Source organism: Dipodomys merriami, unplaced genomic scaffold (assembly GCF_024711535.1).
Source record: "Dipodomys merriami isolate MVZ:Mamm:240054 unplaced genomic scaffold, mDipMer1.0.p SCAF_174, whole genome shotgun sequence".
NCBI lineage: Eukaryota > Metazoa > Chordata > Mammalia > Rodentia > Heteromyidae > Dipodomys > Dipodomys merriami.
In genome coordinates this window covers 1,249,423-1,266,678 of record NW_027203093.1, presented here as the reverse complement: position 1 = coordinate 1,266,678, position 17,256 = coordinate 1,249,423, and the positions used below count along the sequence as shown (strand labels likewise).

The window sequence follows — 17,256 nt, the reverse complement described above, 5'->3', positions numbered from 1 at the left end:
AGAAACCCGGGAGAAAAGCTCCTCACACTTGGGTTTACAAATAGTGAACCAGAGAGTAGACTCTGAGTTATCCCGTGAGCCCGCCGTGGTATACACACGCACCACCACCACACCAAGAGAAGTGAAAAACGCCCATAGAAACTCCCCACAAAGACTCCCAGCACAGAGCTATTCATCCATGCATCCACACAATGAAACAACCTGATGTCCAGCAACTGACCAATGGATAAGTGAAAACCGGTCTATTTAACCATCCAGAGGGCCCTGCACTATAACGTGGGTGATCCTGGAAAATGTTCTTCTACTCAGTAAAAGAAGCCAGACACGCAAAGACAGCAAATAAATCCATGACCTGGCAGGAGAGGGAAACCTAAAGCCACCAAGGCCATTCCTTGTTGCATGTGATGAAGGAAAGATTGCTAAGAAATGAGGGAGGGAAGCCCAAACATGTTTCCAACCCTCACACCATTCAGTATTTTTCCTCTGGCTGCCTACGTGTGCAGGCATTTTTCTTGTCGATCTAAACAACAGAGCGTGGCATTACTCTTCAGAGAATGGAGGCATGTACTGGGGAACCCCGGGGTGCGGTGACAGGAGCTCCCGCACCAGGGTAAGCTCGTGGCACATTCCAGGAGACTGAGGCATAGGGAAGGTACCAAGGGCAAAAGGGGAGACGCCGTCGGTGGGCTGCTTGGATGCAAGTCCCTGAGGCCGGACCCGGTGGCCGCCGTGGGTGGAGGCTGGGGAGGTGCCTTCGCTGACTGCCCAGGCCTCCTGTCCGAGCCAAGCAGTCTTTGCAGAATCTGAAAGATCAGCTCACTAGCGAATGGTATGTGCGCGTGGTGTGTATGCGAGTGTGTGCAAGACGTGGGGTCTGTAGACAGGGAATCTTCCGTGGGGCTCTTGGGGTACCCCCGAAAAGTATTTCTTGTCCCAGAAAGACGTGAGCTCCCCGGGCGTGGCTACATGCTCAGTTTGCTTCAGGGACAGCAGCTGGCAGCACTGAGGAAACGCTTTTCCCTCATGTCATCTTATCTGTCATCCGGGACGTGATGGAGGACACCAGTGAACACCAGACGCAGAGACAGAGGGAGAGACGGAGGTGCTGGGCGGACACGGGGTCCCCATGCCCTTCCCAGGGCTCCATCCTCTGTAGCCCCCACGTGGCAAGGCAAATCCTGACCTTGGGGGTTTCTGGAGGTTTGCTACATGGACGTGGTGGACCATGACATTGGCCATTGGTGACCGGCTCAACCTTCAGACCTGTCTCCTGAGGAGGCAGGGGTGGGGCTGGAAGTCTCTGCCTTCAAATTACTCAGTTTCCAGTGCAGGGGGGAGGAGGGGGGAAAAGAGGGGCCAGCCCCGCCCAACAGCCACCTGGAGCCCTTCTGCCAGCCAGTCAGTCATCAGCTTTCAAAAGACATTAGCATTGCTTCAGAGAGTCCCAACAATTTTGACCTGTGTGCCAAGAAGCCAGGATGAAGACCAAGCATGTGTTTCATAACTGCACAAGAATGGAGGGCGGCAATGGCTAAAGGCACCGAGCTTCTCTCCGAGCCACGATGAGTGAGGTTTGCACAGGTCTGTGAATATACTGAGGTGGCCAGTTTTGTTCCGCAAATGGTCAAACTGCACAGTGTGGCAGGTGCACTTGGTAAAGCTGTTAACTTTTTTATTTTAGAAAAGAAAGATGAACACAGTACAGGTTTAGAAAGATGCACAAAAGGCTACAGGAAATATTGTTAAGGCCTCCCACAATGACATACTCTTGTAGTTCCAGCCACTCAGGAGGCTAAGGGATCAGGAGATCAAGCTTCAGGACCAACCTGAGCAAAAAGCTAGCAAGCACCTCACCCCACACAATCAGTAAGGCCCAGTGGTATGTGTCTATGATCCTAGGTAGAAGGATTTTTGTTCTGAAAACTAAAATAAAAAGGGCTAGAGCCATGGTTCAAGTGATAAAGCACCTGCTTAGCAAGCATAGGCCCTGAGTTCAAACCTCAGTTCCACAGAGAAAAACAGAGGGGACACCCACCCCCCACACACACGATACCATGAGCAACACCCAAAAGTAGAAGACAAGGTAGGAAATCTGCCACCAGTGTCAAGAAAGATGCCTTTTCTGGGACTGGGAAGTCAGTGGGAGGCTGGCAAGGACTGGGCAAAGGTGCGGCCTAGGAGTCTAAAGCCAGGGGAACCAAGTGTGGGCATCTTTCTATTGTGGGCAATAATCATAATAATGTGTTCCTTCTGGGGGGTGGGCGGTTGGTCATGAGGCTTGAACTCAGGGCCTGGGTGCTGTTCCTGAGTTCTTTAGGCTAGACGCTCTGTCACTTTGAGCCACAGCTCCACATTTTTGTTCTCTTTTTGGAATGATTATTTGGAGATAAGAGTCTCATAGGGACTTTTCTGCCCTTGTTGGCTTCAAGCGGTGATCCTCAGTTCTCAGCCTCCTGAGTTGCTAGGATCATGGGCGCCACCCACCTGCCCCTGGTGCTATTCGTGCCGCCTATCTTCCTGGAGACATGAGGTGCAGCGGCCGCCTCGCAAGGCATCACCTGATCTTGAGTGCAAGAGGCAGAGGCTGGAGAAAGCCCCTGCCGTGGACCGCACTGGGAGCCCAGCTCCAGGGTGGCCACTGCCATGGCTGCTGCTGTGTCTCAGAAGGGGCCACCTGCAGCTGAACCTGACGATCAGGACTCCAGCGGTCTGGGCGCCCCCACCCCCATCGGCCTGAGACAGCGGTATTTGCTGCACACAAGGACAAAAACAACGGCCCAGATTTGCCATGAAGGGCGAATGCATGTGCACTGCAGCAGCAGGCCGGTGCGAGGGGGCAGGGCTGAGGGCCAGTGCCAGTGCCCTCCGGGAGAGAGTGAGGAATGGCCAAGAAGTGTCGTCTTCTGGAAAACGGAGACAGTCACTAAGGTCAGAGAAGGGACGGCCCCTGGCCAGCTCTTCAGTACAGGGGTTTATGGGTAAGGTCCTGGGGCTCCTGGAGGGCAGGGACCAGCGAGGGGTGACAGCCACAGCAGGGGACCTGAGCCAGTCCAGATGCAGGTCCAGTCCAGAACACACCCCGATTTTGGCCTGTCAGATCCTGAGCGTGGAGCCATAGAGCCAAAAAGAGCAGAGTTTTAGCTGCACATGGGTGGCCTACATCTGTTATCCTAGCTACTCAGATCTGAGGGTCACAGTTCAAAGCTAGCCTGGATGGGAAAGTTCATGAGACTTTCATATCGCCAATAAAAATCTTCCAGAGTCGGGGTGGGGGAGGGAGAGGGAGGGAGACTCCGAGGGGGGAGAGGGAGAGGGAGAGGGAAGCCAGAAGTAGAGCTGGGGCTCAAGAGCACTAGCCCTCAAGAAACAGACAAACAAACCCTGAGATAGCACCTAGGCCCCGAGTTCAGGCCCCAGGACCAGCACAGAAAGAAAAAAAAAAGAAAAGGAAAGGAAAGGAGAGGAGATGAAAGGGTTTGGTGACTGGGTGTGGGGAAGCCAGCGGCCAGCGGCCAGCGGCCTGGGAATGCAGCGGCCAGCGGCCCTGCGGGGGAAGACCCACCAGGAGCTGGGAAGGAGCTCTTTCCTAGAGGAGCCTGGGGATGACCTGGTTAGCCACTGCCCGGGCCTCACAGCAGGGGAACCAATCCGTGCAGGTGACACTCTGACGTAGGACTTGATAACACCAGTACGCATGGACACTGCCTGACCAACTCCCATAGCACACCAGGAAGAACAAGACACGTGAGACCACATTTGTGGCCATGTCACACACAGCTCTGTGCCCACCAAGCTACTGTCACTGGCCTATCAGTGAGGGGCCACAGGCCACGGGTACGCCCCCCATCGCCCCTCAACCACCTCTCCACCTGAGAGCTCAACCTTCACCCCGACTGGGAGGGGAGGGTCTGCGCGAGGTCTAGAGAGGACTGCCACACCCAGTGCGGTGCCCACTAAAGAGACAAAGCAGCAGAAGAGGGAAACCGGCTGACATCACAGGCCCAGCGCTCCAGAGTCCCACACACAGGTATCAGCTGATCAGCCTCCCTGCTCACACTGAGTCCTGACCCTGCTCACACTGAGTCCTGACTGTGCTCACACTGAGTCCTGAACCTGCTCAAACTGAGCCCTGACCGTGCTCACACTGAGTCCCGAACCTGCTCAAACTGAGCCCTGACCGTGTTCACACATCAAGTCCTGACCCTGCTCACACACTGACCCCTGACCCTGCTCACTCTGAGTCCTGAACCTGCTCACACTGAGCCCTGGCTCTGCTCATACCTGAGTCCTGAGCCTGCTCACACTGAGTCCTGACTCTACTAACGCTGAGTCCTGACACTACTCACACATCAAGTCCTGACCCTGCTCATGCACTGAGTCCTGAGTCTGCTCACACACTGAGTCCTGAGTCTGCTCACACACTGAGTCCTGAGTCTGCTCACACACTGAGTCCTGACCCTGCTCACACTGAGTCCTGACCCTACTCATACACTGAGTCCTGACCCTGCTCACACTCTTATTCCTTTCCCTGCTCACACTGAGTCCTGACCCTGTTCACACTGATTTCTGATCCTGATCACACACTGAGCCCTGACCCTGTTCACACTGATTTCTGATCCTGATCACACACTGAGTCCTGACCCTGCTCACACACTGAGCCCTGACCCTGCTCACACTGATTTCTGATCCTGATCACACACTGAGTCCTGACCCTGCTCACACACTGAGTCTTGACCCTGCTCATACACTGAGTCCTTTCCCTGCTCACACTGAGTCCTGACCCTGCTCACACACTGAGCCCTGACCCTGCTCACACTGATTTCTGATCCTGCTCACACTGAGTCCTGACCCTGCTCACACTGAGTCCTGACCCTGCTCACACTGAGTCCTGACCCTGCTCACAGTCTAAATCCAGCCTAAGAGGTTCTGGGAGGAACTGAAAGGGGTGTCCCCTCTTAGCACAGAGGCCTGCAGACAGCCTCACCCTTGACTGGCCAGGCCACATTCCTCCCCACCCAATCAGCAGCTGCCCTGTGGGGAAATATCACCCGGGAGTCGTCAGGGTCTCCCTGACGGTCAGATGGAAAGTCCTGGAACTGGTGCCTGGGGGCGGGGCATGCACTCCGTGGAAGACACAGGAGGTGCCCCCAGGCCTGAGGCCTGAGGAAGGGTGGGTGCAGCAGAGGGACCGCTTGGACCTCGGCGGTGCCGGGTTGTGTGTAGTGGGGTGTGTCATCCACGTAAGCTATGGCTGCAGCACCCTTGCTGATTGCACTTGGTTTCCAGGTGACTGGTGGCCAAATCGGACGGGCTGGGCTCTGTGTGGGCTGCTAAGTGACCTTGCCTAGATCAATTAGCTTCTCAGAGCTAAAATTAATTAGCATGGGGTAGCTCTGCAGCTGCCATGGGTGAAGTGTGTGACTCACATGGGGTGCGTGAGGCCTGGGGCCACACACTGGCACACTGGCTGTGCCCGGTGCTCATGAAGGCATGGGTCCCCAGGCTAAGGGGTCCCCAGATCCCCAGTGGGGAGCTGACCAGGCACGACAGCCCAGGGACTACACAAGGACCCTGGGATGGGGGGGCAGGGGGAGGGGACAGAGAATTTCAACCACAGGGGGCTGGGGGGGGAAGGTTGCAGTGGAACACAGGGTCAAAGCACAGGAAGAGACTGAGGTTTGCATAGCCTGTTGTCCCACCCAGGAGGCCCTGTCCACACCCCCGGGCCTGGAAGACTGCAGTCTTAACTACTAAGTCATGGCAGTCATGGCTCCCTGCCCCCAGGCTGTGGGTGTCGGCAGGGGTGGCAGGGTGTCCTGGAGGGGAGCGCTACAGGTCTGTGTCTGGCAGAGTTGTGTAGACCCAGATTCGGCTCTCTCCTGTCTGAGGCTGGGCAAGGGCCTCCCTCAACCTCCCAACCTCCCAGCTGCCCCGCACTGCACCCCAGCCTGACCATCCAAGGTCATCCTGCAGCCCGAGGTCACCAGTCTGCCCTGGAGAAGGAGCCACGTGCAGAGGTCCTCCTGGCAGCAGTCTGTTGGAGAGCTCCCCCCCCCCCCATCTCGGGCAGGGGGCTCCAGGCAGGAAGTTACAGGGAGGTGGCGAAGGCCCCAGGGCAGGGGTCAAGAAGGGGGAGGCAGGATGGAGGGGGAGCGCCAGGCTGTGGTGTGGAGGGACTGAGAGTCCAGAGACACCCTAGGAATGAAGTGTCTGAAGGAGGTGGGAAGGTCTGGGCGGAGGCGGGGTCTCTGATACTCCGCCCTCCTGAAACCTGATCTCAGTAATCCGCTTAGCGGACCAGACCGGTCAGACCACCACACTTGGCATCTCCACCAGGCTTCTGGCCAGGCCAGTGTGCAACCAGGACCAGAGCCATGCAGGGGACCAGAGCCATGCAGGGGGCCCGGCTGGCCCTGCTGGTGCTGACCCTAGCCACCTGCAGGGAGCTCGGTGAGGGGTGAAGAACCAGGGTCTGGGCGATGTGGGGAGTGGGGTCTGCACACCCCGGGACACTGCCTGCCAGCTTCTGTATGGGGGATGGACAGAGGTGGGGGGCAGGGCCCAAAGAGAGGAAGAAGCAAGGAAGGCTGGGCTGCATATGGGAAAAGGCAGGGGGTCTGGGCTAGGTGGGGGGCTGGCCAGGTAGGCAGGGGTCAGTGTCCAAGCCCTGGGTACCTGCTGGGGGGCTGCCTGATGTGGGCCTTGGACTGTGGAAGGTTTGAGCTGGGGTGGGGAAGGGAGGCTAGGGAAGGTACAGGAGGGGCTGGGGCAGGCCAGGGGCAGGGAGCAGGGGGAGGGAGACCCAGCCTGCATCTCCTGTGTACTCTGTGGCAGGCGTGGGCCTCAGCCAGGTGACTGTCAATTTTCTGGAGGGAGAAATTGAGGCTGGCCAAGGACAGAGGCCCTATCTGGGTCACACAGAGGTGACCCAGGGGCTGCGTGGAGCAGCTGGAGTCAGCCTGGGGGGGCTGCACAGGGGGGCCTGGCGGGGGCAGTGCAGGGACGCCCCCTCCCACTCAGTGGACCCCACCTACCCACACCCCTCCAGCTCCCAGGCACAGCTGGCTCCCTCCCAGGAGCTCTGCAGGGACTAGAGGGCTGCTCCGTGCCCACCCTGAGCCTCGCACCCCTCTGGCGTTCTTGCTGTGGCGATGCCCAGGCCTCCGTCTCCCGGTGCCTCCTGACCCCACCCTGGCCCCAGGCTGACAGTCTCCCCCAAGGGTACAGTCTGCCTTGTGACCTGAGCCTGTGTCACAAGCAGACCAAAGTCCAGTGCTCACAGCAGCTTCCCAGGCCCTCGGCTCATGTCCTTGGGCCCCTCAGACCCCGGCCTCAGGCAGGCCGGGCCCATCCGCCAGCTGTCTCTGTGGCTGGAGGGGCAGGCCAGCCTGACCTGGCCTTTATTGCTTCTCTCCCAGCGGTGGCTTTACGGTGCTTCACCTGTGGGGAACCCACCACCACGTCCAGTTGCACCACCATCACCACCTGCCGTGCCAACGAAACCATGTGCAAGACCACGCTCTACTCCCGGGAGATTGGTGCGTGGGTGGGGCGGGGTGGGGGCCAGGGTCACCGTGCCCTCTTCCCCGCCACCCCAGCCAGCTGTGCCCTGTGTAACCAGCAGTAGTCACCCCACTGCTCCTGTCCTAAGTGTGGCCTCTCTCCTTTCCTCCCCGGGCCGAGGTGGCTGAGGACCTCATCTTCCTCCTTTATCTCTGGCTCTTCACCAAGAGGTGGAGAAGAAGAGTGCTGAGAGCCCTGGGTTGGGCGACCCCAGAGCGGGCGCCAGCTGGCTTGAGGGGGGCAGAGTGGTGGACACTTCTTGCCCCCCACAGTGTTCCCCTTCCTGGGAGACTCCACGGTGACCAAGTCCTGCGCCAGCAAGTGTGAGCCTTCAGATGTGGACGGCATTGGCCAAACCCGGCCTGTGTCCTGCTGCAACTCTGAGCTCTGCAACGTGGATGGAGCGCCCGCCCCCAGCCTGGCCCTGGCCCTGGCGCTGGCCCCACTGGTGCACCTGGTGCTCTAAAGTCCTGTCCCCGCCCCAGCCCCAGCTGCTCCCCCTGCTCCAACCTCCCCCGCTGCCTCCCCAGTCATGCCTAGAAGCCTCCAAGAAGTGTAGCGGCCACCTGCACCCAGCCTCCTGAGTCTCATTTTCAGGCAGAGCTGTCGTCCAGGCCAGGGAGAGGGCCTCCCCACGGATCTCAGAGCCTGTCGCTGTCTCTGTGTCGTTCTTGTCTCCTGTGGTGGGTTGAAGCCCCATCCCACAAGCAAGGACAGCCAGGCCCAGGCACGCTCCCACCAGGCAGATCACTGGGCCTGGGCACGCTCCCACCAGGCAGATCGCTGCCCTTTGGGCCCTTGGGGGGTTCTGGGGGACCTGACCAAGGTGGGCAGAGACTGGACTAGAGATGGAAAAGCTGGCATTGTCACCTTGTACCTGCCTCTCCTGACCTGCAGAACCCCATGGCTCGATCCCACTCGCCCTCCCTGCTGCCAGCCCCTGAATGGGTCCCAAAGCCCATGCATCTCAGCCAAGCTATGATGGGCTTCTGGGCCTTCTTTCCCACACTGTGCCCAGCCCACACCATGATCTTGCTCCTGGGTGAAGACGCTCCACCCGAGTGAGGTCTCAGGACCCGGTGCTGCTGGGCCAGCCACGTGTCTGGCACAGAACACAGCGGTCCAGGAAACCTCTCCTCTCAGGGACCCGGGAGCTCCCTATTCCTCTCTCTTGTGGACAAGACCACCTGTCTGCCATGGGGTTTGGGACATCCCAGGAGCCCCACCAGCAGCTCTGGGCACAGCCCACCCCAATCACCCTCTGTCAGGAGGCCTCTGGGGAGGAGGACAAGAGCAGCCAGAAGGGGTGACTGGAAGCTGGGGGTCATGGCGTCAGCGGGGTGCCTCTATCCAGGTCTGTGAGGCTGAGCTTTGACCTTGTCGATGGGAGACACGGCACCTCACACCCTCTTTGGCTTTCTTGTGTCAACACACATGACCTGTAGACACTCGCACACCCCAGAGACCCCCGGAGACCGGGGAAAAGGCTCATCAGTGACCAGAGGTTAGGGTTCAGACTGACAAGGGAACAAGGCTTAGGTTGGAGCTGGGGATCAGGTTTGATCTGTGACCCCTGTCAAGGTTCGCAGGGAAACCATAGGAACAGAGAGGTCCAGACACAGAGCGTGTGAAGCCTTAGAACCTTACCTTACCTTTGACCTCAACCTTAGTTGTGAACCTGACTTTGGGGGACTTGACTCTGTCCTGGGACCCCGCCTCCAGTCCTCAGCCCCGCCTCTCCCCAGTCCTCAGCCCCGCCCCTCCCTAGCCCTCAGCCCCGCCTCTCCCCAGCCTCAGCCCCGCCCCAGTCCTCAGCCCCGCCTCTCCCCAGCCTCAGCCCCGCCCCAGTCCTCAGCCCCGCCTCTCCCCAGCCTCAGCCCCGCCCCAGTCCTCAGCCCCGCCTCTCCCCAGTCAGCCCCGCCCCTCCCTAGCCCTCAGCCCCGCCTCTCCCCAGCCTCAGCCCCGCCCCAGTCCTCAGCCCCGCCTCTCCCCAGCCTCAGCCCCGCCCCAGTCCTCAGCCCCGCCTCTCCCCAGCCTCAGCCCCGCCCTAGTCCTCAGCCCCGCCTCTCCCCAGCCTCAGCCCCGCCCCAGTCCTCAGCCCCGCCTCTCCCCAGCCTCAGCCCCGCCCCAGTCCTCAGCCCCGCCTCTCCCCAGTCAGCCCCGCCCCTCCCTAGTCCTCAGCCCCGCCTCTCCCCAACCTCAGCCCCGCCCCAGTCCTCAGCCCCGCCTCTCCCCAGTCAGCCCCGCCCCTCCCTAGTCCTCAGCCCCGCCTCTCCCCAGCCTCAGCCCCGCCCCAGTCCTCAGCCCCGCCTCTCCCCAGTCCTCAGCCCCGCCTCTCCCCAGTCAGCCCCGCCCCTCCCTAGCCCTCAGCCCCGCCTCTCCCCAGCCTCAGCCCCGCCCCAGTCCTCAGCCCCGCCTCTCCCCAGCCTCAGCCCCGCCCCAGTCCTCAGCCCCGCCTCTCCCCAGCCTCAGCCCCGCCCCAGTCCTCAGCCCCGCCTCTCCCCAGTCCTCAGCCCCGCCCCAGTCCTCAGCCCCGCCTCTCCCCAGCCTCAGCCCCGCCCCAGTCCTCAGCCCCGCCTCTCCCCAGTCCTCAGCCCCGCCCCTCCCTAGTCCTCAGCCCCGCCCCTCCCCAGCCTCAGCCCCGCCCCAGTCCTCAGCCCCGCCTCTCCCCAGCCTCAGCCCCGCCCCAGTCCTCAGCCCCGCCTCTCCCCAGCCTCAGCCCCGCCCCAGTCCTCAGCCCCGCCTCTCCCCAGCCTCAGCCCCGCCCCAGTCCTCAGCCCCGCCTCTCCCCAGTCCTCAGCCCCGCCCCACCCCAGCCATTGGTGGGGGAGGCAAACTTCCTCCAGGGTCCAGCCCGACCGAGGGTCCTACAAGTGTGGTGGCCCGAGCGGTTCACAGCCCGTAGGCGAGATAAGACTTCGTGGGGAAGAGGAGCCCGTAGGCGCAGACCGTCTAACGAGCCGGGCGCAGGCTGCGTTCTGCGGCCCAGCGCCTCTGGCCTCGGATAATGGGAGCACCGCGTGGTGCTCCCTGACCAGCAGAGGGGCCTCCCCGGGCCTCCTGTGCCACACCGGAGGAGCAGCCCAGCGCCAGGACGCCTGGGCCTCAGCGGCTGGCAATAGGGCCCTGCGGACGCCCAGCCGTGAGCCAGGGTGAGGCTGCTGCCAGTGGCGGGCTGGATGGACGGCCATCTCCACGGGAAGATGGCTGTGTGGCTTTCTGGCTCGGCCAGTGCTAGGCCTCAGCAGCGGCAATGCTGCAGGACTCTTCCTCCCCTTTTTGTGTCCCTTGCGTCCATGGCCAGCTGGTTTCCTTGGGTGGCCCCGGAGGGCCCCTCCCCTCCTCTGCTTCCTCTCTGGACCTCGGAGGGTCACTCAGTCCCTGGCTCCCCAGGGTCAGGTCCTGGAAGTGTGTCGGAGGCGTGGCTGGCTCTGCAGCCTAGACCAGGGGCCAGGCCCAAGGTGAGGGGCTCCAGAAGGTGGGGACAGATCTGTCCTAGAGGCACAGGGGCTGTCCTGAGAGCCTCCCAACCCCAGGGGTAATCAGCCTGTGCTGCCTAAGCTCAGCCCCGGGGTATCTGTGGCCAGGGAGATACAGCGTGGCCCACCGCAGGTCCAGACCTGCCACAGGTAGCACCAGCCCAGTCCTCCTTGACTTCACCTACTCACCAGTCCCATTATCCACCCTTCCATGCCTCCACCCGGCCCCCACCTACCGCACCTGTCCCTGAGCCTATCCTCCCCACGAAACCTCAGCCTTTCACCCATCCGTCTGCACCCTTTGCTGCCACCTGTCTGCCCTCCACCCATCCATCTGTCCCATCCGTCCTCCACTCAGTTATTCATCCCTCCATCTTCCCACTATTCCCCATCCATCCGTCCGTCTATCCATCCATCCACCCACATCCCTCTAGCCTTCTGCCTGCCCATTCCATCCATCCTCCATCCTTTTATCCATCATCCTCTCTATCCATCCTTTTCTACATCCATCCTCCACCCATCCATCCGTTCATTCTATTACCCACCCATCTACGCCACCCATCCTCAACCCACTCATCCATCTCCTCACCATCCACCATCCATACATCCCTTCTCCCTTTGCCCATTCATCTACCCACCCCACAACAAACGCTGCTCAGCAGTGCAGCCGTCAGAGCCCGGGCCAGCTCCCCCTGGCGGTGCTGCACGGTCTGGGCAGATTTGACACACATCCCCTCAGTCCAGCTTTCCAGACACCCTGAGTGCTAGGAACACACTGTTCCAATTTGTAAAGATTAGACAGAGTTAGGAAGGAGGCATGGCCTGCCAGTGGCTACACTGCCCGTACCTGGCAGGGCTGCGTACTGCACGGCAGTATCCCAGGCTCTGGGGTGTTAGCTGCCTCTCCCTGACGCACACCAGCCTTGCTGGGTGCAGACCTGGTCTTCTGGTTCTACATTTGAGGCCAGTGGGGGAGGCGTGGACTCTCGAAGAGGCTGCCAAACTAGGACATAAATCTGCCCTTCCCACTGGTGTCTGGCCAGACACACACCGCATCACTTTTCCACCTGCCAATTGAGTGCTGGGCTCGGAGACAGGCCAAAGTGGTGCCTGCCCACAGGAAGGGCGTGCGGGCAACTCTCCAAACTGCCACCCACCCCAGCAGCGCCTGCCATGGCCTCAGAGGCCTTCCCTCCTCGTCACAGCCAGGGCGAGTGCCCCGGGCGGTCTCGGTTGACGTTTCTTCAGCGTCTCCTCTACCCTACAACCTGCAGGGAGCTCACAGCCCCACAGAGCCAGCCCGTCCGCGAGGAGCACTTGCTGGTTTTCACGATGGGGCTGCTGTCCCTCTGCCCAGTTTGGAGAAGAATGCAACGAGGCCGGACGAGTGCCTCTGAAGGAGACTGGCCTGGATCCCAGCGAGGCCAGGGAGCACCAGGACCAGTTTCAGTCTGCCAGGCTCCAGAGCCAGACATACCCTGGCTCTTTGCTCAATCTCTGGGCAAGGGCTGATCTCCCACATGTGGGCCTCGGTGTTTGATCAACAGTAACCACGGTCTCTCCCTTGGCAAACCACGCCCTCCCTTTGGTTTCTTACAGTCCTGTGCAGCTGGCTTCAGCCCAGTGTCAGCTCACTCTGTGCTAGCACCTACATACAGAAAGCCAAAGGCTAGATGGACAAGGGGCCACCTTGAGGCTGTGCATGGGAAACGCTGCAAGGCTAAGAGAAGAACTCATGCCTCCCGGGCGCCAGCTCTGGGCTTCCCATCCTACCTCAAGATCAGAGTGTGAGCCCTCTGAGCCACAGCAGGGCCCGCCTCCAGATGGCCACACAGCCACACGTAGCTATCCATTGCTCTACCCCCATTTTATAGCTAATCCTTACTCCCCCCTCCATTCAGCTGCCTATCTGTCCACTCATTCATCTTCCAAACCATCCAACCATCTATTCATCCTGCATCCATCTAACCACCCATCCACCCATCCATCCATCTATGCATCCTCCATCCATCCATCCACCCATCCATCCATCTATCCTCCATCTATCCACCCACCCATCCATCCATCCACCCCCACCCATCTACCCCCCCACTCATCCACCCACCCATCCATCCACCCCCCCACCCATCCATCCACCCCCCACCCATCTACCCACCCATCCATCCATCCACCCCCACCCATCTACCCACCCATCCATCCTCTATCCACCCCCCACTCATCCATCCACCCATCCTCCACCTATCCACCTACCCACCCATCCATCCATCCTCCATCTATCTACCCCCACCTATCCATCTACCCACCCACCCATCCATCCACCCCCCCACCCATCCATCCACCCACCCATCCACCTACCCCCACCCATCCATCCACCCATCCACCCCCCACCCATCCATCCACCCCCCACCCATCCATCCACCCCCCTGCCTATCCATCCACCCACCCATCCATCTACCTCCCACCCATCCATCCACCCCCCACCCATCCACCCCCCCACCCATCCATCCATCCGTCCATCCATCCATCCATCCATTCATCTGTCCTCCAGTCATTCATCTACCCACTCATAAAATACCCATTATGGAAATCAGAAAACGAAAACCAAAAACCCAGAGTCTAATACTAATCAGAGCTATAGAGGACAAACACCGGATGGATTTTCTGACATGGAGTGGATTTAAGGTATGGAATGGGAGACGGTGTGTCTCAGGGTGAGAGATTTGGAACAGGAAGAGGTGTGGGCACAGGATGGTGTGGCCAAGGTCAGTGTGCCATTGGTCAGGAGATTGCTAGACCAGGAGGCCACAGGGTGGTAGGGCTGCTGCTGTCAGAGGCTGAGGGCCCAGGGGTCGGGTTCACTAAGAGCACCGTGGGCAGGGTCTGGCAGCGGTGGGGAGCTGCCTGCAGAGGGTCTGGTTGCCGCCCCCCAGCACTTTCCTTTCCCACACTGGCTTGGCCTCTGCATGTGACTAGGTGTACCAGCTGTGTGCCAGGTCGGGGGGACTGGGAGAGCAGCCCCAGGCCCGCCATGGCCCTGCCCCAGGCAGGGTTGAGGCCGCCCTGCCACTGGGCCCTGAGGATGCTCCTACCTGGAGCCTGGTGGCCTTTGTGAACCCCTAAGGTGCCTGACCCAGGATTTCAGGGTCCATTAGTGGGCAGTCAGAGCTGTCCAGGATGGCCGGGACAAGTGGCCAGTGCTTGGAGGTGTGCCAGCCTAGGGCAGGGTTAGGGTCCCCAGGCTGGGCGTTCCAGTCTGAAGAGGGCCCGCCCCCCGGGGAGGTGAGTGACAGTGGCTGCTGCCCGCCCTGGCTCCAGCCCTCCCCATGGCAGCCAGCAGCCGTGCCGCCCTACTGAGTCACGGCAGGCTCCGACGCCGCCCAGAAGCGGAGCTGGAGGGGCCAGCCCGTATAAATGCTCCCCATGGGGCCGGCCAGGCTCCCAGCTCCTCCGCACCAGGGATGGGCTCTCACTGGGCCACCTCACTGCTGCTCATGGCAGCTTGGAGCATGGGCTGTGGTGAGTGCTGGGCCGGGGCTCAGCTGGTGGGGGGCACTGCCCTGGGCCTGTCTGCCCACCTCTCAGGGAGGGAAAGGTGAGGCTGCCGGGGTCTCTGTGGCTCCTGGGAGTCTCCTGGCTTAGGGCCCGGCTTCCCTGGGGACTGGGGTCAAGTTGTCACCCCACAGGGACACTGAGGCCTGCATTCAGTCAGCTGGGCCTTGAAGGATCTCAGCCGCTCTCCTCCAGCCCGCTCCTCCTGGCTCCGGGACAGGGGGGCCAGGTGGCCGGTGATGAGGCTCTGCCCCCACCCCTTGCCCAGGTGAGGCCTTCAGGTGCTACACCTGCCTACAGCCCACGCCCATTCACTCGTGCAAGAACATCACCCAGTGCAAGCAGGAAGACACGGCCTGCAAGACCACCCTGGAGACCGTGGAGTCGGGTAAGGGGCTGGAGACAGCGCAGGGCACGGGCAGAGAGGGGGGTGGAGGCCAAACCCAGGTGGGCTTCCACCCTGCTGCTCCAGCAAGGACGTCACAGCGCTGGCACGGGACAGGCCCCATCTCAGGCAGGTGCTGCGTGAGCTCACAGGGGTGGGGTGGGCTGGGAGGCTTGGGGCGAGGCCGGTGGGTGGGCTGGGGAGGGGGCGCCTAGGTGCGGAGCACGGGGTGCGCAGGCCTGGCCGGCGTGAGGCTGATGACCCCCCGCCCCGCAGAGTACCCCTTCAACCAGAGCCCCATGGTGACGCGCTCCTGCTCCACATCCTGCCTGGCCACGGACCCCGACAGCATCGGGCTGGCGCACCCGGTCTTCTGCTGCTTCCGTGACCTCTGCAACGCGGTGGGCGTGATCAGGCCTGGCCCGGGGGCTCTGGCCCTGCTGGGAGCCTCGCTCCTCAGCCGCCTCCTCCTCTGACACTGCTGCCTCCCGCACACCTCCGCTCTGGTCTCTGCGAGTGGGGCTGGCCAGGCATGCAGCCAACTCGCTTGGCCTCTCAACCTTGGAAAAAATAAATAAGACCACCCCATCCTTCCCAGGCATCCAAGCCTGCAGAGCCGGCCTCAGTGCTGCACGGTCTGGGCACCGGCCCCGATTTCTCACCCACAGCTCCTTGGGCCCATTGGTGGACGGAAGCCCTGCTGGGCACCCTTTGTGCAAACCAGCCCCGCAAACACGCCCTCCCCTCCAGCCTGAGCACCCCACCCTGGGTGGGCGTCTGATTCCTTTCCAGAGCGATGGTGGTACCAGCCCCACCAGGCAGTCTTACTTCACAGCAAGAGGGGGAAGGGCGGGCGCCAGGGGCTCCGGCCTGTAACCCCAGCTACTCAGGAGACAGATCTGAGGACTGAAGTTCAAAGTCAGCCCAGGCCAGGAAGCCAGTTAAGACTCTTACCTCCAATTAACCACCAAAAACCCGGAAGTGGAGCTGTGGCTCACGTGGCACAGCATCAGCTTTGAGCACAAAAACTTGGGGATAGTGCCCACTGGCACTGCGGGGGGGGGGAGGGGGGGAAGGCGGGGGTTGAGAAAGCCCGGCGGCAGCCACCCCTGCGTGGGTCTTCCTGGGGGTCTTCCTGGGCCTCGCCGACAGTGGTCCGCTGTCCCCTGGGGACAGAGGGGACTAGACAGGCCTGCGGGCACTGCCAGCTTCCCCTCAGACTCACGACCAGGGCTGGCTCCGCACTGTCCCCTCCCAGGGTTCAGTCCACACGGGGCACTGGACAGCCATGAGCCAGAGCGGCTCCCGCCAGCAGCCCTGGTCCTCCGAGCTGGGCACTCTCTGCCCAACTAGGTCTTGGATCAAACCACATAGAGGCCATAGCCCTGGGCGGGGACTGGGGTGGGGGCTGCGGCTCCTGGCCCCCCTCCATAGAGCTGTCTCTGGGGGCACACACACCTGGGCAGGGAACCAGCTCCCTGGGGAACAAGAGCTGCCAACTTGGCCTGGGGGCTGCATGGGAGCCTGTGACTCCCCAGCCCGGCCTTCCAGAGGGAGGCTCTGCACCACCATGCTGACGTCCCTGCCCAGCCAGCCAACAGGGACAGCCTAGGCCACCACCTCCTTCCCCGGGGAGGCGGGAGGCCAGCGTGGCCGGCAGAGGGCGCGCCGGAGCCTGCATGGAGGAGCTCTCCCAGGCTGCAGCCTTTCCAGTCCAAAGCTTCATCCTGAGCTGGGCTGACTCCTGCCCCTACCCCCCCTCCCACCCCCCCCATGTGAGGCCGAGAGGTCCTGAGGACCCCAGGGGGAGCAGGGAGCTGAGGCTGTCCCACAATTGGCCGTAAGGGTGCCCCCCTCCCTTAACCCCCTTGTGCAAGTCCCACTGGGAACCCCACCCTGCAGCCCCCACCAGTGAAGACACTTGGCTTTATCTGGCCACACAGCACCCAGCAGGGCCCAACCACACCCTCCAGTCCGCCCTTGTCTCTCACCCCCACTGGCTCCCTGCCCCCCCTCTGCCCCTCCTGCCCCACAACCTGCCTCAACTTGGGGTCCTTCTTCCTCCACCCTGAGAATCTGTGGGCTGGCCTCCACACCCCCCCACCTTGTCCCATGAGGTTGGGGGCCTAGGGCCCTCACCTCCCAGAGCCATCCCTGATTCAAGGAAGGAAGCAGAAAGTGTGGACAGCTGAGATTCAGGTGCTGGGGACAGGGCGGGGCAGGAAGGCCGGTGGGGCCCTGGGGCACCCCCTCCCTGGGGCATCGGTCATGTGCAGAATG

General features: G+C 61.5%; 2 protein-coding genes across 2 annotated transcripts; both read left to right on the top strand.

Annotated features, from left to right (window-relative positions):
- Positions 1-6,320: 6,320 nt before the first annotated feature.
- LOC138829543 (ly6/PLAUR domain-containing protein 2-like) lies at positions 6,321-8,104 on the top strand. Its single transcript, XM_070025891.1, has 3 exons — positions 6,321-6,450; positions 7,419-7,538; positions 7,836-8,104. Exons 1-3 carry the CDS (start codon positions 6,375-6,377, stop codon positions 8,027-8,029), a joined length of 390 nt encoding a protein of 129 aa, XP_069881992.1. The 5' UTR covers positions 6,321-6,374; the 3' UTR covers positions 8,030-8,104.
- Positions 8,105-14,500: 6,396 nt separating this feature from the next.
- Positions 14,501-15,452, top strand: LOC138829558 (secreted Ly-6/uPAR-related protein 1-like). The gene is made up of 3 exons (XM_070025907.1): positions 14,501-14,558; positions 14,860-14,979; positions 15,253-15,452. Exons 1-3 carry the CDS (start codon positions 14,501-14,503, stop codon positions 15,450-15,452), a joined length of 378 nt encoding a protein of 125 aa, XP_069882008.1.
- Positions 15,453-17,256: the final 1,804 nt, after the last annotated feature.

Excerpts from the sequence above, each read along its gene's own strand:
- LOC138829543 (XM_070025891.1), top strand. The coding sequence starts at position 6,375 with ATGCAGGGGACCAGAGCCATGCAGGGGGCCCGGCTGGCCCTGCTGGTG. Across the intron at positions 6,451-7,418 it reads AGCCACCTGCAGGGAGCTCG|CGGTGGCTTTACGGTGCTTC; the intron begins GTGAGGGGTGAA and ends CTTCTCTCCCAG. Across the intron at positions 7,539-7,835 it reads GCTCTACTCCCGGGAGATTG|TGTTCCCCTTCCTGGGAGAC; the intron begins GTGCGTGGGTGG and ends TGCCCCCCACAG.
- LOC138829558 (XM_070025907.1), top strand. The coding sequence starts at position 14,501 with ATGGGCTCTCACTGGGCCACCTCACTGCTGCTCATGGCAGCTTGGAGC. Across the intron at positions 14,559-14,859 it reads AGCTTGGAGCATGGGCTGTG|GTGAGGCCTTCAGGTGCTAC; the intron begins GTGAGTGCTGGG and ends CCCCTTGCCCAG. Across the intron at positions 14,980-15,252 it reads CCTGGAGACCGTGGAGTCGG|AGTACCCCTTCAACCAGAGC; the intron begins GTAAGGGGCTGG and ends CCCGCCCCGCAG.